Raw genomic sequence first — 23,529 nt, forward strand, 5'->3', positions numbered from 1 at the left:
AGATCGTGTGTGTCAGGTGTGGCAGGCAAAAGCCGCATAACTTAGGAATCGGTGGTTCCTTTATGTTCAAATGATGGATTCTAACGTTGAAAAGACCCTGTGAACTCGTTTTTCGTTATCTTTGGTTGATCGACGTGGCTTATGGCTCAATTGATGAAAGTGCGATAATGAGGAGTCGTTTAAAATCGACCACCTTGGATTGTCTTAACTAGGCCGAGAGCATCTGGCCGAATGTCCTTTGTACGGTACCTTTCGGCAGGCGGTCTTATGCCAGACCAGCTGTTGAAAAAGGTCTCAAAATCGGGACCAGATAGACGTATATTAAGTCGATGTAGTTAGGCCTAAAGTTGGGCCTGTGACTTCACCGTTTGTTTCTATTTTTGGGCTATTATTTGAAGTTTCGGGAAGGCTAGGCCTATGATACTACCTAGTAGTTCCGGAGCTTGCACCTTTGTTGACAATGTAGGCTGTCTTATGCAAAGCTAGCTTGTTTTTAGGAAACAAATGGAAACCCACCGATTGTGGCGTAGTTTAGTAGGTCTAGCCTCTCACCAGTAGGCCTAGAAGAATTGAGAAACATGATTAGACATCTGTGTTCACTTGCCATTTCTCATCAATGTCATCATCAGGTTTAGCTTATTTTGGGTTGATTATCATGTCCATCATTTGTATAGTTTGCAGCTTTCTTAACTTTTTTCATTTCTATAGATATCTGCATGAATGGCCTAGACCTATGCTATGTCTTTTTTTTTTAATTCATTTGTATCTTGAAGTTAGGTATACAGTAGAGTAACATCTTTTTACTCTTTAGTTGTTCTGGGAACTTTTTTAGATTTTTATTTAAGTTTGAAACCATTTCAGATATATAGGGTAAAAAACCGCATGGTACAGGGGTGGACCATGTACGATCAATGTGTACAACCCCCAAAAAAGTACATTATAACGCGTCCTGACATCAGAGATGGGCATCAAACGCGACTTCTTGTTGGTGAAAAACGGAGCTAAAGACCTCTACTCCGGTGTCAGGACGCGTTGTAATGTACTTTTCTTGGGGTTGTACACATTGATCGTACATGGTCCACCAATGTACCATGCGGTTTTTTACCCTATTACTGGTACTTGGATAATTCCCATGTATCTCCAAGATTACTCTGTAGGCTAAAGGCCTGTCCACACTAGGAAACATTGTTTACAAACAGTTTCTTGGAAACTGCTTGTAAACTGCTTGTAAACAGTTTGCAAACTGTTTGCAAGCAATGTTTCCTGTCCAGACCTCAGTTGTTGTTAGGATGCCTGTTGGTGCAATAGCTTCTGTATTTTACTTGGCAATTTTAATGCACTCTAGGATGGATAGGCAAAAGAAAAAGAGATGGGTGAGGAAGTTTTCAGAAAAAGGAGTGTCACACATGCACATGTGTACATACACACATGTACACATGTATAGGTGCATGTGTACATGTACATATTTAAATATGAATATTTACATGCATTTACCAGTGTGTATAATGTATATGTAAATTACATATACTATATGTATATATAGTATATATACACAAATATATAAGTACTTATGTATAAGTGTACTATATACATGCATTTGAATATATGTATGAATATTTAAATATAGTACACATATGGCATATACATTTATATATATAGGGTAAAAACCGCATGGTACAGGGGTGGACCAATGTACAATCAATGTGCACAACCCAAGAAAGTACATTATAAGTAACGCGTCCTGACACCGGAGTAGAAGGTCCTTTAGCTCTGTTTACTCACCAAACAAGAAGTCGCGTCTGATGCCATCTCCGATGTCAGGACGCGTTATAATGTACTTTTTTTGGGGTTGTACACATTGATCGTACATGGTCCACCCTGTACCATGCGGTTTTATATATATATATATATATATATATATATATATATATATATATTAGTATATATATTAGTATATATATTATTCTGTGTATATACTACTTATACACAGAAATGAATGTTTTCCATTCTGGATGGGAAACAAATAGAATACATGTACTGTAAAAAGCATTTGTAAACAGTTTTGCAAAACTTTCCATACAATGTTTCCTAGAGTGGACTGGCCTTTATTGCGGAGGAAAATTTGCATAACTTGAACTATGAATTGAAGACACAATTTTATTTGTTAATATTGCAAGAGCTTTCATGCAAACTGGAACATGTAGGAAAGTGTCATAGTTTTAAGTAGTATAGGCAAGATGATGGCCTTTGGTTTAGCTTTAAAGGTTAGTGAATAAGAAACAGGCATATTGTAGGCCTAAGCTAAATGGATAATAAATCATCAAGATTATTTCTATAAAGGTTTTCATAAGACCATAAATCTTACACACACACACACACACACATATATATATATATATATACACAAGCAGTCCCCGGGTTACGACGGGGGTTCCGTTCTTGAGACGCGTTTGTAAAGTAAGCCCGAACATTGTCAAAAATCCTTAGAAAACCTACTTTTATGCTTTAGGTGCATTCAAACTATGTAAAACTGCATTCTTATTGCATTTTTCATCAAAAAAACCTGTAAATATTGATTATTTTGCATTTTTTGGTGTCATATTTCATCTGCCAGATCAGCATTTGTAGGCGTTGTAACTCTGGAACATGCGTCGTAACCCTGGAAATAATTTCTGATGAATATAATTGAAAAGCGTCATAACCTCGGAACGTTGTAAGCTGAGACCGTCGTACCCCGGGGCCACTGCCTGTATATTGTTATTATATATATATATATATATATATAATATATATATATATATATATATTAGTATATATATATATATATAATATATATATATCTATGTATGTATGTATGTATGTATGTATGTATGTTGTATGTATGTTATGTATGTATGTATGTATGTATGTATGTATGTATGTATGTTATGTTAGTAATGTATGTATGTATGTATGTATGTAATGTCCATGTATGACCTGTTATGTATGTATGTAATGTATGTATGTATGTCTACCCAAGAGCATATTTCAATCTACACTTTTATAGTTAAAAAGATTTAGTTATGTAAAAGCAGGGAGCCATTGATTTTAGGACAGTTAACCCCAGGGATTAACAATACATAACCATTACCTCTTGTAAAAATGGCAAATAGGTATAAATTGAGGAGCACATACTCAAAATAGCATGAAGTGCGGGATAGAGCTATGATATTCAATTCAACCTTTTTGGACCTTATGCCAAGTCTTGGAGTAAGCTAGTTATTAGTTGTGGCTAAACATATTGGTATACTGTACTCCCAACTGGCTGGGAGACAGCCTTCTTATTTAGGGAAGTCCAATGGGATTTTCAGATATCTGTATGTATCTGATTTTTTGGGGGGCAATACAGTGTCATCGTTTGGCCTCAGGCATTAGCTTTTTATTTGCTCTGGTTTTGAGCTACATAGGTGTTCTGTGTGAGTTTCAGTAGCCAACAGTGGTCAGTTGTTTTATCTTTGCAGTTTTTAATCATTGCATCTCTGGTTTTTGAGAGCACCTTAGCATAATATGCTCTGGTCTTTCTTATAGTGTATATTCTTAACTTTGTGGGAGTACTCAAAGTACATCTTGGAAGTACTTATTTTAGGTTGCACCCGACCTTGAATGTCATTACTGTTGCTGCTCCATAGAATATGACAGGGGTACACATGCCTTAAGAAATGAACTTTCAACTATTTACCACTTGGGTTCACTTAATTTATTCAGTTGACTAGTGGTCTCCTTCCCAGTTTCCAGGGTTTTGTTGCTTTTTCTTTGTACCCAACACCAGCTTCTCAGTCTTGTGTGTTCCCAATGTAACAAATTTGCCACCTTTTTTGCATTTTTGCCTTTAATTTTTTCAGTAGTGTATTTACCAGGTTGGTAAAATGGTTTTGACCTGTGATCCACCAATTTATTAGGTTAAATTTTGAATTTCAATTTGTCATCAGAGTGTGATCATTTGTGTAAGGATAAAAATGTTCATTTGTCATAAAATTTGTGTGCTTTCAAAGTACATATTGGAAGGAACATAGAATATATATAAAAGCCAAAGATGTAGACAAACTCTGGAAATGTAATTACTATCCCATGAACAACTGTTATCAAGTTATCAAAGTCTAGACTTGTGTCATAGAATACATTGGAGACATTGAGTCTTCATTGATAGCCAATCAGCCACTGTTTAAGCAAGCAATGAAAGCGGAAGGTAAAAAGTAAAAATGACATTTGAATTGGCCCACCTTTTATTCAGTTTGTTATACAATATGTTTCTAGCTAATTTTCTTTTATCTGAGGGGATTAGTGCCATCACTTACACATCATGTAGTGGATTGTAGTCAATACTAAATAGTGTTTGCAGCATCCTTTTAAACAATTGAAGAGGAGTAATTGAAATTCTGGGGAAGAGGGATAATTGAAAATCGTAGAGTAATCCAGGGAAGATGTCTTGTGTAAATTTTAATGAGAGTGAAGTGGTTATAGTGTATGCTGCCATGTTATTGATCCTGGGGTTTTAAGGTAGTTCAATTTATAGCTACCTGAATGTCTCATTCTTTCTACTCACCACTGAAAGATACCATTACTATACAAGATATTTTCCCCTCTTATCACACTGTTACTCTACAAGATTGAAGATATTTTCCCCTCCTATCACAGAGATGTTTGGATGCATTCTGATGTAGTCTGGTAGGAGCCTAAAATTTGCCATCTCTTCATATTGTAGTGGCCTAATATGATTGAGCTGCCAAGCTTGTTATTTTATCAAAATATGTCTGTTCTTCTCTGTATATCCTGTGAAGTAGTCATTCTGAGTTTGCTTTCAGCCTTTCAATTTGGTATTGTTGAGTTAATTGACCTTTTGTCCTATTGTTTTAATCAAATTTGAAGCAGAGGTGAGACCTGAAATTCAGTTATTTTGTAGCTTTCATGTTGTGGAATGCAGTACATAATTTCTTACATTTGTGGTGTGGAATGTCTTTTCCATCCTAATAGCAATAAAACAGTGGTGAGACCTTGAGATTAGTCTTTTCTTTTGATTTTATTCAGTAAAAATTATCCTACAAAGAGAAATTAACTTGTCTGTAGAGAATTATGCTAGATTTACAATGTTGTATTGCAAATTCCGAGTGTCATTTAAAATTTTTTTATTTATTTTGAAATTCCAAGGCCCATAAAATCCAAGGCTTTGTTAATTTTAGACTCGGTAAATGTAGAAATTGGGTTTCAAGTGATAAAAGTAGTGTTTCTCATGAGGACTCGACTGATTAAGAATAGCTACCTAATTACTACTGTGATTATGTAATTCAAGATATGATCTCATCACTGATGACTGAGAATTTTATTTTAAATAATGGTGGTATGTAAAAGGTGTTAGATTTAAATTTTACAAATTTTTATGATCATTGAAACGTGGTTACTAGATTGTCAAAGAAAATTTGGATACAAGTATGTACTGTGCAATAATTTTGTGTAGTACGTACTGTTTTGGTAAAAAAATGTATTGTGAAATTTTTCTCATTAGTTAGTGAATTAAAAATTCCAGGTACAGTACTGCAAGTGATCTCAGGACTGTGATAATATTTTAGAAAACTTTGTTTTGAATGTTGGTGATGTAAGAAAACTAATTATAATTTGTGGAATTTGGAAGTGGAACATAATTTATTGGAAAACCAGAACTTATTGCTGATTTACAGTTTAAAGAACTGTGTGTACTCTCTTGTACTTTGGTCAGCTTAAAATTTTATTTCTTGAAAAGTCATAATCACAGAAAATTCAAAATGTTACTATATGCTCGAAAAAAGTTTCTACGTGACGACCGAATACTGCAGCTTGTGCTGCTGCTTAGCCTTCTTCGAGGAGACCCTGACAGTCTCTTATTAGGCTCTGATAATGGAAACACACTACATCATTTACCCCATGACCTTATTCTGGGGTCCTCCCTTGGTCATGCAAGGCCATCATCCCCGTCTTTCCTGAATGCTGACCTTCATCCTAAAAGTTTGGATAGAATGTTAGCAGATTACCAGCGTTCAGTGTTGGAGGATTTACATGCTCTGGGGAGTTATACGTCTTCCCATCATACACACACTGAAGTACATGCTTACTTGCTCAATTCGCATTCATCAGTGGCCTCACCTCCTTCAGCTGATACCCCAGAACATCATCATCAAGGCCCAGAAACACTACCAAATATATTGCCTGATCCACCTCCAGAATCTGAAGTACCTGTAACTAATGATTTAACTCCTGAGGTTAGTTCATGGTTGCTGGAGTCTAGTAGTATTTTTTTTCATTGGGTGTGGCCTTTTAGTTGATTTTGCTAATGAAGATTTTTGTGTGGAACTGCACCATTAAAATGTCTTATTTTAGCACCCTTTTGGTATGCTGCTGTATAATTAAAGTAGGTTGCTCAGAATTTAATAAGAAAGCTGTATTTATTTTTTTTCGTATTATGTGCTAGCAGTAGGTAGTGTAATTATTAAGCATGCATTTTCCTTAGAAGCATCATTTTGTATGATTTTGTATAGTATATATAAATATATATCTATACACAGCACTCTTAAATTTTTTTTATTATATTGAGAAAGTTCATTGCTGTTTGTGAATACAATACCCTTTAGTGAATGTTAATAAAATAAAATAAAATAAAATTGTCTATCTAGGCTATCATTGAAATGGGCTTATGAATGTAACAAAGTACAGTAGCTACCCACTTCAAAGCTTAACTTGACAAGTTCTTAAAGTGCTCTTGCTGTTCTTCACAGTGTTTATTATTCTAAACACCTTGTATAACATACTTACAGGCTATTTGACCAACTTGGATGCCCCATTGCAAAGAAATTTCTTGAAACTTAACATTTTTGTTATGGTTGTGTGCCCATGTATGTTTTTATTTTGTAGTAATTTTTAATGTATTGCTTAGTGTGATTATGAAACGTGGTTTTTAAGACTTTGTAGTACAGTGTTATGGAGTATAACAGTTCTTTTGGTTGTACCTTATGGAAATTTAGAGTACTACTATCGTCTTGTGTTAACTATACTGTCAAATGGAAAAAGTTATTCACAATTTTATTTTTTAGCAAGAATATCAGGATGGGTACAGATACCATATTTCTATATTTGTCAGACTTCACATAGTAGACTGATGGTATGGACACCACTGGATGTCATAAAATGACAGATATGAGATAAGCAGTTACCAGCCTCTTGTGAGTCAAAGACACCAAATATACACAAGGTTGCTTGTGTTCAAGGTAGCAAGACAACCTAAAAAAATTAAATTGCTTTCATGGACAGAGTTCCTCCACAGATCCAGCCAAAGTAATAAGAATGTATTCTACAAACAAACTATAGTCCTTTCCTAATGGCAATTGGGAATGGAGTTTAACCAAAGCTATAGCTTTATTGGGTATTTTACACAAACATGGTACGTAATGTTTAGTAAGCAGTGCTAAATTTTCTGACACAGATATTTTGCTTTTACGTAGATGTAGCCCAGTAGCCAAGCATATATTGGCTTGTACAGTATAAACAACTGTAGTTATATACTAGTTTGTATATAATCAGTTCATCATAATAATGGTTACAAAAATATTTTTCGTTGCTCAAGTTCTTGGTTTTTGCAGTTTTTATCTTTTTGGTAATTATCATGTTACAAAACTAATAGGTGTAGTTTTCTTCAAGTAAATTCTGGTGGATTTTGACATTTTGAGAGGTATTGACACCCTTAATTGTGGATGTTAGGAATGAGAAAGGTCTTCATACATCAGGAGGGTTGCTACATTTTCAGCCTTTTAAGTCTGATGCTTACTTGGCCCACCTCACGGGTCACCTAAGTGAAAGATTTATTGAACTAAACATCATCCTCAGACACCCATGCCTTGTTGTTGGAAATTATATAATACTTTGCTGTATTATGTACATATTTAAAAATTGCTGAAGCCCTGGCTCATTGTTAGTCATGGTAAAGTGATCAAGAGTTTGAAGGACATAGGTTGCTGATGATCTGTATCTTGAACATCATTTTGGTTGTTCATTTATTTGCAAGGAGCCAAGAAAATCTGGGTAACATTATTCAAGGTCCTGACATCATCACTTGATGACCCCAAATGAACTTCTTATAGCAACTAGCTTTTGAAACACAACGTTTGCAACCATGCTCTACATCTTCATCGATAAATGGTGTGATTACAAGTCAGCCATTTTTTTACTCTACGTATTAGAAATATTGTATGGAATGTTTATGTACATGGTAAATATATAATTTTGAATTTTAAACTTTGTGATTTTCATTTGCTGGTTCTACCCTGGTAATTTGTTCATGAAACTTACCTGACAGATATATATATAGCTGTATTCTCCGAAGTCCGACAGAATTTCAAAACTCGCGGCACACGCAGTGGGCGGCCAGGTGGTAGTACCCATTCCCGCCGCTGGGAGGCGGATATCAGGAACTATTCCCATTTTCTATTCATATTTTTTTCTGTCGCCGGTCGGTAAACAACTGTTTACAGACCTCCGCCTAGGATTTTGAAACTTCATTAGCCGCTTAAGTATCCTAATTATTCTTTCGATTATTGACTTGGATTTGTGGCTAGGCATACGCTATCGTAAATTTTTCATTGCATTTGATGTCTGAAGCTAGTTAGCCTAGTTTCAGACTTTGTTGTCTGCTTGGGGTAAGGTGAAGCTACCGGAACTTTCGGTAGACACTCGCTTAGTATATATGGCGTTTACATGTTTTCTTTGCATAAGTTCAATGTAATTAGTGTAATGTGTGACTGATTACGGAAGAAGTAGGATTCATGTACGCATTTAGAGCGTGTTAGAATCAGGAGTTTTCCTCCACAGTAAACAGAAGTTAGAAATAATGAACCTTCTAACCTCCTGTAGATTTTATTTTGCCTAACCCTGTGGTATGGCTTACGGGCCTAGAAGAAGTGTCTGCTAGAGGATTACATCAAGTAATCTTAGACTAAAGTGCTCGCTCTCCAATCAGTGTAGTGAAGTGTAGTGCCCCTTGTGTTGTGGAGGGGGCGTCGATCGCCCCATAATGCCTCTAGGCCTGGACCTCGTCGGACTCCCAGGACTCAGGGAGAGGGCATTGTCGAAAGCCGCAAGAGGGTTACGGGGGCTCCCCACCGATCTGGCGTCCTTCGGCAGAACCTGTTGACGCTTCCCAGGCTGCTAAAGATCGTGACGTGCACGAATCTTGAAGGATTGCTTCTCGTCCTCCGAGGCGTCCTCCCCGCGCAAGGGTTGGAGCTCTCGGAAGGACTCGCGCCCTCTAAGAAGCTTTAGAGAAAGAGGACGCTTCACGTCCTCTCTCTCGTTAGGAGGGGAACGTCAGATCGGCCCCATAACGCCTCTAGGCCTAGACCTCTGTTGGACTCCCAGAAAACCAGGGAGAGGGCATGTCAAAAAGCCGAAGGGAGGGGTTTACGGGTTTTTCATGCTGATCTGGGCTTCCTTTCGGCAGGTCCTGTTGTTCGCTTCCCAGGCTGCCCGAAGATCGAGCACGTGCCACGATCTTGAAGGATTGTTTCTCGTCCTCCGAGGCATCCTCCCCACACAGGGGTTGGACTCTCGGAAGGACCTCGCGCCCCAAAGAAGCTTTAGAGAGAGGACATTCACGTCCTCTCTCTCGTCACGAGAGGATGAAGAGTAAAGAGGCCACATTTACCCTTTTCGAAGAATGCACTGGCTCTTTTCCTAAGGGCGGGGACATATTAAGGAGGCTCATTCATCTTGCCAGAAGAGTGATTTGAGCCTCCTGCGAGTGAACGCTCATTTATACATCATGTATACATTATTAAGGAGGCTCATTCATCTTGCCAGAAGAGTGATTTGAGCCTCCTGCGAGTGAACGCTCATTTATACATTATTAAGGAGGCTCATTCATCTTGCCAGAAGAGTGATTTGAGCCTCCTGCGAGTGAACGCTCATGAAGTTAGAGCTGTTTCAACCTCGCTAGCATTCCAAAAGAATTTGGTAATCAAGGACATTCTTGATTCCACCTTTTGGAGGAGCAACTCAGTTTTCGTCTCCTCTCCTCATGGCGCTCCGTATACGTATGTAACGTTCGCTTTGTTTACTTCGAAAAAGCAAGCTGATAAGTTTGACGTCCGGCAAGCTGCTTTGCACAGTCAAACAACTTATGTCTCTGGTTCGGCATAAGAAGGGCAATTTAGACGTGAGGAAGCTTTTGGAGGTGCTCGACGTCCTTTATAAGTAGAGACATTCTCCAGGACGCTCGGCAAGCACCTTGCGAGGGTGTCTTTCGGACGCTCGGCGTTCCTTTGCTGAGTGTGTTTTCTGGAGATGTTCTTTTGCATTACTAAGACGCAAGTTGTCGCACAGCGGCCACTGTATCTTTGTAAAAAGGTAATGAAGGTCTTTAAGGCCCGTCTTGAAGACGAAAAGCCATACGTCTTCCTTTAGTGTTCACACACTTCAGGAGCAGCGTGCGGCTCTCCATGCAGACTCGCATGAGGACGTCCCTTGAAAATTATTTCAACGTCATACGCAAAACGCGGTTCGTCATAACAGTTGAGATGTTGGCAAGGTCGCTCGCCAGGAGCCTCTTGGCGGGACTGCATGCATCAGGGCGCTCAACGAGTTCCTCTCTGAAACATCGTTCAGAAGACTTTGGTGTTCTCTGCTCAGACACGCTCTTAGCTACTCAGGACGTTTTTTTGAGGACGCTTTCCAGGACGCTTTTGAGGACGCTCGGCAGGACGCTTATGAGGACGCTTTTGTGCACATTTCGCCAGGACGCTTCGGTGGAAGCATCGGCCACGACGCTTTGCGAGGAAAAGACTTGTAGAAGGTGTTTTATTTGCTGTTCAGGACGTTTCTTAGGACGCTTGACGCTTTATAAACGCTCGTCAAGAGGAGGTTTTTCAGGGACTCTCCACAGGACATTCCCTTTACAGAAATTTTTAAAAAGGATTCGGAGTTAGCGGAGAGACATACCCAAATTTTTTCTTCGATCCCTCTTTCCTCTTCATCGATTTTCTCTGAGAATCGGGAAGATTATATACTCGGATTCCTGGGGTGACTTTCGGTCTGTTAAAGGGTTTTCCCCTATTAGCAAAGTGCTAATAGTTTTGTCAAGTAAGGACGTTTTCCCCTTGTCAAGATACTAAACGTTTGTCATTTAAGTGGGGGACCCCTTCATAAATGGGGTAGTTCTCATTGACATAGATTTTAACTTTTTATCGTTTAAGCGGATAAACTCATTAACAAATTTCGGAAGAGCTCTCATTCATTTTCAGAGGCTCATCCGGGAGTAGGAAAAAGACTTGTAGACTAGATCCAGGAAGTCTTATGTCCAATATCATAAGAACATTGAACGGTCCTTTTCGATCCTCCGGTTCTCTCTTGATGATCTCTATTTCGAATATTACTCCCTTTTCTTGGCAAAGAGTCAAGGAGTTTTTTTCTTTTTAAAAGTCTCATTCATTAGAACGTGGACAGTCTTTTTCCTTTCTTTCTCTCTTCCTCGTCGAGGAAAGATGTAGTAAGAGAATTCGATGTTCAAATTACTACAATACTTACGCAGTTTATCTTTGCGTCATTTTGCTAACGCATGGGTCAAGTCATATACGCATATCGTATTTACCTCTGCGGATAGAAGCCGAAAGAACTGTTGTTCTAATGTATTTATTTGACACTCCCTTCCAACCTTCCAAGAGTTTTCGGAGTAAGAATAACTATTCAGGTATGGTTACGACAACGCCAACTCAGATTCTGTATTTAGCGAATTTTGTTTCGTTTAATATGCCTGCTTGAGAGTTTCCTTTTGCTCGATAATTTCATACCAATCCCTTCGTAAAAGGGAGTAGCTGGCAACTCAGGCAGATAGTGCGAGACGATGAACAAGGCTGCTGTTACTGTGATCTACGCAGTACCGGCTAGCTCGGTGTCATGCGCGGTTGGTTGTGTCTCTCTGCCCTACAATCATGGATTTTAGCCTCGGGTTGAGGAAATTTCTAGTAATCATGAATGAACATGCCTTCCGTTTACTTAGAAATTTCAACAAGATATCTCTTATACTTGTTCGGTGCGGGTTTACCGCACGGTAACAGAATTCTGTACGAATCTACCGCGGCATAGCACTATAATAATGCTCTCCTGCTTATGCAAAGCGCAGCCTTATTTAGGGAAGGAAGCAGGCTGAGTGAGGGAATGGATGAGTTTGCTGGTGGGGACCATTTCCTCGCTGGAGAAGCTTGTTTTCCCTGAATAAACAGCAATTCAGACCTCTACAATTTTTCCTCACGAAGAAATTGGAATAACATCAAAGATCTTGTAATAATTCTAATTTTCTCTCAACGGCTTGAGGTATCACCTCGGGTGATAGCGAGAGGGTGCCAGACATCCGAACAGAGGAACAGATGTTCTGGCACATTGTCTGAAAGAATTGGAAGCCAAATTGGTCGGCTCTCCAGTTCCTCGAAGGGTGAGTTTGGATCGAGTGGCCCAAATCATCTCGGATAATTTCTCAGCTCTCTCATAGCTCAAGAAGAGAGAATTGGTTATGGGCTTGGGCACGGAACGTAACGATCCTCAAGAGGTTCGTTAAACTAGTGCACGTCCGTGCGGGTCTTCTCGATCGAAGGCAACAACTACTGACGTCTGAGTAATCCTCACTTAGAAGTATGTCGAAAGTGAGGAGAGACTGAGGGCGTCCTTTCGTTAAGTTTTTCGTAATATTGAAGACGAAGGAGCTTCCTCTTAAGTTGTTCCCTTATTCATGATCCTAGAGGATTAGCTTTAGTCGCCACATGTTGGCCTCTAAGAGGTTGGATTCACAGAGGTCAGGGTAATTCAGAGAATTGTCCAAAGACCCTTCCCGAGAGAATTGGTGTAATCTAACATCGTCACTTAGTGAAGTATCTAATATCTCTCCTCTCTGAGTCTGAAGGCGTTCAGACTATCGAGAAGCGATAAGATCTTCAAGATTATGGCAGTCTCTTGGCCAAGGCAAAGCAGTGCTGCCTATTTTCAGTGTTCAATCGGAGCGGGCCGTTTCTGGAGATAGTGAAGGGAAATGACTGTTCCTCCAACTCAACCTCTGTGAATTTCTTTATGGTTCTATCTTTCCGTATGAAGTATGAGATAAGATAGAAGTCCTAACTATTGTAGAATATGCAAATATGTTGTTGACGGCCTCTAGGCTCAGAGATTCGGTTCTGTCAAACAACAAAGCTTCACGATCTTTGAGGTCTGGGAGATCTTGAAATTCTCTGGATCGCAGGTTCCGGCATGGAACTTAGACGTAGTCTGAGTTTCTGATGCCAAAAGCATTTCGAACCTATCCTTTCTGCGAACTTAATACACGTGACCAGTAAAAGGCTAACATTCTAACCGCTCTAGCCACGGCAAAGAGGGTTAGTGAGCTTTTAGCCATCATCAGAGGTTTTAGCTTTAAAGGACATAATGCGGTCTGTCCTCTAAGCCTTCCGTTCTTGATAAGAATGAAAACCTGTCTAACCCTTGACCCGAAGGCTTGGAGACCAAGGGTATGGCACAAATTATTGGGCAAGGGCTTATTAGAGTCTGTGCCCTGTCGGGTCTCTCAGTTTTATCTTGATGAAACTATAGTAAGTCGAGGTCAACGGACAATCTGCGGTGTTCCGTAAAAGACCAGACTAGTTCATGTCCAAGAACACCCTGGCATTATAGTCAAGGAGTTCTTTTAAGAAGTCTCATTCATTATGTTTGCATAAAGATTTGAGATTTTTTTCTTAATATGAATGCTCAAGAGGTGAGGGCGCGGCCCTCGGAAGCATTTCAACAGGGCATGACACTCAGTAACATCCTGAGTGCCACGGCTTTAGCGAAGCAACTCTGTGTTCGCTTCACACTCCCGACGGGATGTGAAGACGACATTTGAGATCTGTAAGTCGCTAGGACCATACATATCCGTAGATATATTATTGGGGGCAGCAAGCAACACGAATCCTATCCATAGAAAAGAAAAGGGATAGTGTGCTTTAACTTTGAAGGGTTGGTCGCTTGAGGCGCGTTCCTTTTCTTTATCCTAGAAGTATGGAACTAACTTTGATAGGTTTAGGTCAGGTGGTGGTTTTTAGCTTCGTTGCCCTCAGAAGTATGGGTCATATGGTCTAGTCACTTTAGTGGTCACGCCCCGTTGACAGAAATCATCTAGAGAGCCCCACCAGCATTACAGGTCCTTACCTCGCTGGCAACTTCTAGTAACGCAGAAGCAGACTTTGGTGACAGTAATCACGAAGTCGGCTATGCTAACAGGTGAGGAACCAAGATGTATATCATCGACTTAATTTAGTTTCCCAAAAAATCCTATTCTGTCTCTTTCCACCATCCGAAGGTGGGATTCAGCTATATATATATCTGTCAGGTAAGTTTCATGAACAAAATGTTATTGTTATGGTACAATTAAGTTTGTTCATACTTACCTGGCAGATATATATAATTAAAGTGCCCACCCACCTCCCCTCAGGAGACAGTGGCACTGATAAAATATGAATAGAAAATGGGAATAGTTCCTGATATCCGCCTCCCACCGCGGCGGGAATGGGTACTACCACCTGCGGACCCACTGCGTGTACCGCCGAGTTTTTTGAATTCTGTCGGACTTCGGAGAATACAGCTATATATATATCTGCCAGGTAAGTATGAACAAACTTAATTGTACCATAACAATAACATTTTCTGTTTCGACACTAAATGTTTTGTGTATTTAGTGAACACAGTGTGGAGGAAGGTTGTACATTTTGTCTAACCTATATTAGTTGGTTAATTATTGTCATTTTTTTTTTTTACCTACCTTTATGTTGTGGTTATATGGCCACTAACTTGATTAAGATACTTAATTTCTTATTCCTTAGCTGAGACAAAGAGTTATGGAGTTGTCCAATACAGGCAGTCTCTGGGTTACATCCGGTTTGGGTTAAGTCTTTCTGGACTTAAGGCGCTTGCCTCGTGACTCTGATAACCTGCTTTATGATGCTGTAACCTGGACTTACATAGCTGTTGCTCTTTATTCTCATTATAATTATGATTCAGGTTAAAGCGAATTTCAACTTGACAGTGCCCAGTTAGGATCAGAACCCTTGCTGTTACCCGGGGACTGCCTGTAGATGAAACCTATTCATATGGAACAAGCCAACAGGGGCCATCAGGTTGAAATTCAGACTTCCAAAGAATAGTACGTATAGTGTTCATCAGGAAGAAGTAAGAGGAAGTAAAAAATAATACGGAAAGAAGAGATCTCCCTTAGTAGAAACATTAATAAATAAAAATGTATTAAATTGCAGTGCAAGGAGAATAGTATTAGGGTAGTAATGCATTGCATTCGTTTGAACTGCTCAAGTTCTAGTTGGATGACATCTTCTGGGGTGTTGTTTCACAGTACAACATTGTGAGGAATAAAGGTCCTCTGGAACAGAACTAGAAAATCTAAAGATTCACCATTAGGTAATCTGACCAGTTGTTACTGACAACCATATATCATCATGTGATTCAAGTGACTTTCTACCTTTGATGATGTATCATGTGTTTTGATAGAGAATTGTTCAGTTGGTTGCGGGTTGAATGATATGATGAATGTGATGATGTTTGATAATGTCTAAGAAAAGATATCATTAAACTAGTTTTTCTGGAACATCAGAAAATGGAAATTTAATTAAAAGTTTATAAGAACACTAGAAATATACAATTTTTCTTTTATGTATTACATTTACTGAAAAACTAAATTTCTCGTTAAATTGATGACAAAGATTTTAAAATCAAGACACTAAAAGTAAGTGTAATGATTACTACTATTACTTCACTTAGATAATTACTTTTACTATTACTTCACTTAGATAATTACTGTTACCTATTCAACTGATTCATTTTCAGTAATCTAATAGTTCTGGTATGCGCTAAATGTTGCCTCTTGTGTGCAGTTGTTTGTCAGGAGCTAAGTGTGGGATTTGGCAAATTGAATAGAATGTCTGGATGTGTTAGCTTGCAAGATATTCAGATTATCAAATAAGTGCTATACAATTTAGTTTTACAGCCTCCAAATCTCTTGCAATATAAACATTCAATCGAGTCTTTTTACTCATGTTTAATTCTAAAACTAAAGTGCAATACTGTAAAAAAGAAAAAAACAAACAACCATCCTCACAGTTCACATCCTTGTGATTTGCAAGAGAAATCCTTTAATAACTATCCTTGAGGTTAGTCTGTTGGTACTTTAAAGTGAGCAGTTATAAATGCTGTATTTTCTCTCCTTCAGCAATGAAAACAAGTAACATTTTGATGTACTAAGGGGGAACTAATGAATAAAAATATAGGAACACTAGGCAATTATATCAGATGTGTTCATATGCTTTGCTAAGAATTGATGATGAAATTTTTTCATTCAAACTGAAAATTTTAAAATGTCTTGATGGCACTTTGTAGAGTGATCATGAACATAAGACAGCTGGCACTTAGATGTGGTTTATTAGGTGGCTCACAGTTTGATGTGGTTCACAACATTAAACCTAAAGAAAATTGGACAGTGTAAGTCATTGTGTAGACTGTAATGAAATAGACATGGAGCTTGGGTTGCATTATTCTTAGTGCCATGAGAGTGCCCCTAGGGTCCAAGCTTCTATGATTCTTGGAAATGCAACTTTGTAAGCTTTGGCATAAGAGCTTCCAAAACTTCAGATAACTCTACTCCCAAAGCTTGAGATATTGCCTCTAGAGGAAAATCCCTGTATTACAGTTTGTTCTAGAACTCTTATGCTGTTTCAATTCTTTGTCTTCATTTTAATGTTTTTTCAAGAGTTAGTCAGGAAATTAGTTCTTTCCACTGTCTTTTATTTAATGTATTCTGTGTAAGTTCCCATCTGGTCTTGGTAATTATGTGTATTATCTGTACCACTTCATGCTTTTCATGACCTTTCTATTGGTCTTTTTTTTTTTTTTTTTTTTTTTTTTTTTTTTTTTCTAATCTGACAAATTGCTCCTCACACTTATTCTCTTCACATGTCCAAACCATCTCTGGATGCTGCATTTTCCTTCAACTTCCTTATTCCTCCCCAGGGTTATCCAGCAAGGAAGACTTAATGTTTTTTAGTCACCCTGTTCAGAATCTAATTTATTTTCCGTTTAAGTGACTGTGTCCTAAGTCTTTAATAAAGGAAAATCATTCTGAAAGTTAAAGACAAATTTTCATAATTGGATAATTCAATGTGTTCTAAATACAATTAAATACAGCATGCATTACTAAAAACAGGAAATGAAGAGACAAACCATATATGAATAAAAGAGCAACATGAATGATATTTGACAGATTTAGACAACGATACCTGTCATGCTATAATTTCCTCTGGTAGGTAACAAGGAGAAAATTGACGGGTCAAAAATAGTTGCAGTACCTATTTCTTAATGCAAATGATATGCTCTATTCCAATTTTATTCTGAGTTGTACATGTAATGAAGTAATTTTCCTTCTAAAATACTGTATCCCAAATTATGAAGTTTTAGAAAATGTGTTAGCTTTGTACATTGTGACCGGATCCTTTTTTTACAGTATGGCTCTCACATAATTCTGGAGATTCTTTATTGACCGGCAAAAGTTTGAAAAGTCATGAGCATCATTGCTCCCTGCTGTTGTGATACCATAAAGCATTTGATTGATCAGTTAACTTGGCTAACAATTTGATTAATCAGTTAACTTGGCTAACATTTATTATATAATAAATATGGAGAAAGTGGCTCTTGCTTTCAGATGTTATTCAGCTCTCTGTAACCCACCATACAAAATCCATACATATTAAAAATATTAAAAACAAAAGCTTAACCCTGACATTTACCTACATTTGTTATGTGAACTTCAACTGTTATCAGTTGGAGGTTTTTTCATTTCATAAACAACTTGTGAAATTTTTCCATATTATAATTGCCTTGCATCTTCCATATTATGATTGCCTTGCATCTTATCAACACAAACATAGGAGAGAGGTGTAATTTTTCTTTATGTTAAAGTCTTTTTCTTCCATTAGATTTTTACTTATGTCAAGCTTGAGTTGAAGGCTTTAGATTGTCAACAATACTGCCATTTTCTTATGTAAATAGATCTTTCAAGATTTTTGGTCTTGTCTAAACACAAGGCAAAATGCAGTTCTAAGCAGGCCAGCCATGACAGCTAAGAACCATGGTAACCTCTGAACTGACTTGAAACATATAACAAATCAGTGTTTGCCATTGTTAGTTTCTTCTACAGCAAATGAAGTTATTTCATATTCCTTATACATGTGTATGAGCAACATACAAAAAGATTTTGTTTTTGAAGTCTCAATTTAAAGGTACATTCTTGACTTTCAATGTTTAAGTGTAGTTGTTGAAGTAAGTTTGAAAGGTAATCTCCATATAAAGGTGCATTTTTGACTCTCAATGTATAAGTGTAGTTGTTGAAATAAGTATGAATGGCTTTCTCATCTGTTAAATGTTTGCAGCATGATAGTATCACTGGCTGAAGGCCAATGTCAGGGTTAAGCTTTTGTTTTTTATATTTTTAATATGTTTTGATCTTGCAATGGTCCTTTGTAAGTGGGTCATGGTAGTACCATTGCATAATTACTTTCACTCACCCACTTCTTTGGTTCTTGTGCCTCAATATGATTTTTGACTTGCGCGTATCAAATCATTTGATTTCCCTTTACTGAGCTGTTTCAATTCACTCAATGGTAAGAGCATGAGAACTCCCCAAAAGGTTACTTTACTTCTTCAACCTTCTGGCTGGCCTTCTTTCTCTATATTAATCTCCATTATCACCTGTAGTACTCAGTCCTCTCACTATAGGAATGAGTCAAGGATATGGTAATCAGCAGTTGGCTCAGTTACCAGTCTTGAAAAGCCCCTCAAATGTTTACGGGGTAGTGTCCTGGTTGAGTCTTTCTACTTCAGCTGAAGGAGCACTTTCTAAGTCATGGTGATCTGTTGATGACCAGTTTTTGTTGTGACCACTGTCCTGAGTCTCCTTGACTGAAACTTGAGCGTTAAGTGGAATTATTGCATGGCCTTCTGGTTGAGCATTCAGATGGATTGTTTTTTTCTTGAGTAAGATACACTATTAAGAGGAGGAATTACATACTGGGTAAGAACCATTAGGAATGTCAGTTTCTTCCAAGTTAGGAATATTCACATATCAGAGAGTTGCAGGACAAGGCTTACTAACATCATCTAGATAAGAGGTGGTACTGATACTTTAGTGACTAACACTATAAATGGTGGCATCCAGGCTTATGTGTCAGGCAGCATGGGTGGAGGCAGAGTAAGGTAGCAGTGGTAATTAAAACCAAAGTACTGAATAGTAGGTTTTAGACTTCAAAGACAATTTTTTAAAAATCTCTCTGTGAAAACCACATTGTATTCAAGGTTAAGTGCTTGGACATCACTGCTTTTCAAAATGGGGATTTGCTGTTCAGCTGTTGGGCCAAATGATGGAATATCACTTTCTGGAGTAATAGGAAGGGAGCTTGAGTATAATCCATCTTTTATTTATCAAGATTGGTAGTACTTATTGCTGCAGCATCATGGCCTAGTTTTTTCTTATTGTTGCCACAAGTCTTGATTAGTCTTTACAGAAGTCCTAGGAATTACCTGAGTTGAGGTATCACTGGAGTCCAAGGTTCACATGTTATTTTTGTACAAAGTACTAGCACTTATCTACATTCCAAACCCAACAAACACATCTGAAGATACCAGTTTTTGGTCTTGACATGTAAAGCTGGCCTCACACTAGGCATTTTTTTCTCGAGCAGCGAGCCGTTGCTGCCGAGAATGAAATACCGGGAGCTTTTAGCTCAAGATTCTTGCTTCCGAACAGGACGGAAAGCAGCCAGCACGAGCCGCGAGCCACAGCATAGTGTAAACAAACAAGATGGCTGCTGCTGATAGGACGTACTCTCCTGAGCCACTCTTGAACCCACAAACGTTTTTTGTTACTCTTGCATTCACGTAAGTTTCCGAGAAATAAACCACTGCAGCGCATCTTGCAACAGTCCGACAATTTCTGGGCGCCATGATGATATCAGATGATCAGTTTTGTTTACTTTTTCCTACGGCTCCTCGAAACCACGAGTTCCTAGTGTGACGATACAACACTTTTGCTCGCGAGCATCGGCTGGATGCTGGCCAAAACCACGAGCAAGAAATGACTAGTGTGATACCAGCTTAAGGTAAAGAAGAAGAAGAGTCTTGCAGGCCAATATGAAAGAATTACAATCTTGGTTACTTAATTATTTACTTAATTATTTGTGGCGGCATGCCGAAAGTAGATCCATTAAACAATATTCTGAAGGTTACCAACAGACATCATCATTTGAATTATGCTCTATTTAGTCTAACATCTGTTAGAGCTACAGTGAAAAATTGTTGAAGCTTTGGAGTTGGCCAGCAGAATTATGGATTATAATTAGCTACAGATGAGAGTATATGGGGTATGTACAAGAGAGATATATTTTCCACATATATAGTGCATACAGCAAGTAGTGTGGTTGGGAATTCCTACGAAAATGAGATACCCTTTGAAAAATGGGTTGCACAAACAAAAATTAACTAAGAAAATTTAGTCAGAATTTGGATTATCTAATTATAAAACCCTTCAAGAGCTGCACTCAAGAATAATAATTTTTTTTATTATTAAAAGCAAACCCTTCTAGCCATAGCTACAAGAGTTATTTGAACTCAGCAATTTGGTTAAATTTTCCAATGTACAGTAATAATAATGTTATGATTAATAATAATGAATGTTTATGATTTTCCGTGTCCTTTCCATCACTCATTGGGAATCATAATTCTTAAACATTTTCAAAAAGTAAAATTACATACGTACCTGTGTTTTCCTTGATAGGAATTTTACAACCTCTGATGAACTACAGGCAATTACAATTTTATACACATGTATACACTAGTAGTAGTACATTAAATATTACTAAGAATATCAGGCAGATATCTCACATTGAGCTTTGAAATCTCGGCCCCTTCCTACTGTCAATATGTTATTCAGCCTTACCTTGAGTGCATATGAAAGTTTTTAAATATATTTCATAACACATAATTCTTTTACCATATTTAAGTTGGTCATTTCAAACTGCAGTATTGCAACTGTAACAAGCAACCAGTTTTGGTGTACGGGGGTAAATATACATAGTACGTATGTATATTTACAGTAGGAAGATATGCCTATAGTAGCTATTTTCTTCATAACCAACCATACATATGTTCAAAAGCTGTGGCTTATTTACTGTGGAATATAAGTACATTTTAAGCAAATACTACCATAACACAGAAATTGGATTTTACAACCAACAGAAGCTTGGTTTTCTTGTGTGAGGAGGATATGCATAAACTCATTAGATTACATTAGGTAGGTTATGGCTCAGTAATTAGCCAAGTTGTCTAATGTGATGGCAAGGCATTCTGAGTTCCTAAGTAAAGGTTAGTTTAGGAATAAGTTATATATATTCAGACCAGTGGGTATATGTTTAGCTTTCCACATTGTCTTGAATATTTATACAATGTTGTACAGTACAGTATTTAAAGTAATTTTTTCTTGACATTTCATTCTTATATTGATCCCCATTTTTGCTTCTTTTTTTTTGTTTTGTAGGATCTGGCACTCATTGAAGCTTTGTGGAAGCAAGATGTTGACCTGGGTGTTCCACGGGAGGTGTTTGATGAGGACAGTCTTATGGAAACATTTTCTGGGCACGACACGAAGGACAAAGACCATGGTAAAGAGGTAGGTTTCATGTCTGATTGCTTTCTGTTATGTTGTACACAAAGTTAAATTTTAAAAAATTTCAATTTGTAACAGTAAAATTTTTGTATTTTTTTTTTTAACTTTTAATCTTAACAAATCTTGGAAGAGAGTATGTTTATCCAGCATTCCAACATATGGTAGTAAATACTGTACTAGTAGCGTTCATATAAAGTACAAACCAATGCATTATAAATACCTTTTTTGACTTACCATTCCCTGAATTCAAGTTTTCCTGTGTCAATGTTTTACGCAATATATGAGACTTATATTACAATATACCTTTTCTCCTAGTCTTTTATGTCACACACTAGTTGATATAAGCACATTCTATCTGCTTATTATCCTTGTTTACATATCCTTTCTCTATACCATTTGGTTGCTAGTACAGTATATGTACTATTGGCTAGTGAGGGGTCTGTGCCGGGGAGTTTGGGAAACCTGACTGACATTCACCCGAGTACCCTTGAGTTAATGGAGAACATAAACCAAGTAACTTGAAAGCATTGCCTTAGTCTCGTACAAAATAGCCTACCATAATTTTTCTGTTTGCATGGTAGTCAAACCTGTTAGTCACATCTTCATCTTTTAATAAAAAATATTCTGCATTTTTGGTTGTGACTGATACATCAGATCAACAGTGTATTAGCATTACTTTTCTAAGGACCTTAAAGGCTACCAAGTGCCCGAAGGCCTTTTGCCTTACCACTTAGGACTGTACCTCCAAACTAAGTGCTGAAAAAGGACTCCACCTCCAAACTAAGTGCTGAAAACTTGTTAGTTCTGACTCAGCCAAGAAGTGGTTTCTAGGGCTCCAACTATCTCAACCAAGAAGTGGTGTCTAGGAGCTCCATTTCTTTTGACTTTATGCAGTTACACTCCCCCCAGTGAGGAGTGGAAGATGTAGGTGATGCAAGCAGTAGCTGCTGCAATTACCAATTGATCCACAACCTGAGAGGGAGAGAAAGTTATGTGGATCTTAAGACGGTTTCAGTAGTCTCAGAGTCCGAATAGGCACTCCTTTGATAGCAATGGCACCAAGGTAGTGCCATGGTTACACTATCCTCCTCCAGAGATTTTTCATTCTTTGAAACATTGACCAGGGCAACAGGCTCCTACATTTCCTTTCATGGCACTTGAGCACATCTTTTTAGACGTTCAAGAGTCTCAGGACCAAAAGATACAAAGATAGACACTCCTCTTTGTGATAATAACCACACTATAGTAGTGCCATGGTTCTCATAGGGCCTAGAGTCCTTTCATCTATTCGATAGGTACATGAGTAGACAGTAGAACATTCAGTACAGTGGTCAACTAGACACATCCCAAGCAAGATGGATGTAATTACTAACAATTAATTCACTAAGTCAGGAGATAAGGACAGTTGATCTTGGCATCTTGACTTTCGAAAATTGTTTCAACCTCTGAAGAAGCATGATCATAATCCTTTTCTTGACTTACTGAAGTTGGTGCTGTTCTGCTCTATCTTCTCGCATGGTATCCATTTATATCGGGAGGCTTACACTCCTTTTGCCGTTCTACATGTTTCAAAGGTGATCAGTAAGATTGATCATTCCACTTCTACGGTCTTGTGGTTCCATGAAATTATGACGTCTATGTTGCCTCCTTAAAGATTAGACTTTCAGTCCAATGCCATTGACTCGTTCATTACCTTTGAGTTGGCTGAGAAATGGTGTTCAAATTCTCATTTCTCTGAC

The 23,529-nt window shown here is 37.9% G+C and overlaps 1 protein-coding gene across 4 annotated transcripts in view; it reads left to right on the plus strand.

The window, feature by feature from the left end:
• LOC135219410 (endoplasmic reticulum membrane sensor NFE2L1-like) overlaps nt 1–23,529 on the plus strand; it is a 565,440-nt gene that overhangs the window by 31,416 nt on the left and 510,495 nt on the right. For 2 of the 4 annotated variants that reach the window (XM_064256165.1, XM_064256164.1), the window contains exon 3: nt 21,662–21,793. In XM_064256165.1, the coding sequence (XP_064112235.1) occupies nt 21,662–21,793 (132 nt within the window). Of the gene's footprint in view, nt 1–5,290; nt 6,270–21,661; nt 21,794–23,529 lie in introns of those variants that run through there. The other 2 variants (XM_064256162.1, XM_064256163.1) reach the window with 2 other exon arrangements.

This window comes from Macrobrachium nipponense, chromosome 1 (assembly GCF_015104395.2).
Source record: "Macrobrachium nipponense isolate FS-2020 chromosome 1, ASM1510439v2, whole genome shotgun sequence".
NCBI lineage: Eukaryota > Metazoa > Arthropoda > Malacostraca > Decapoda > Palaemonidae > Macrobrachium > Macrobrachium nipponense.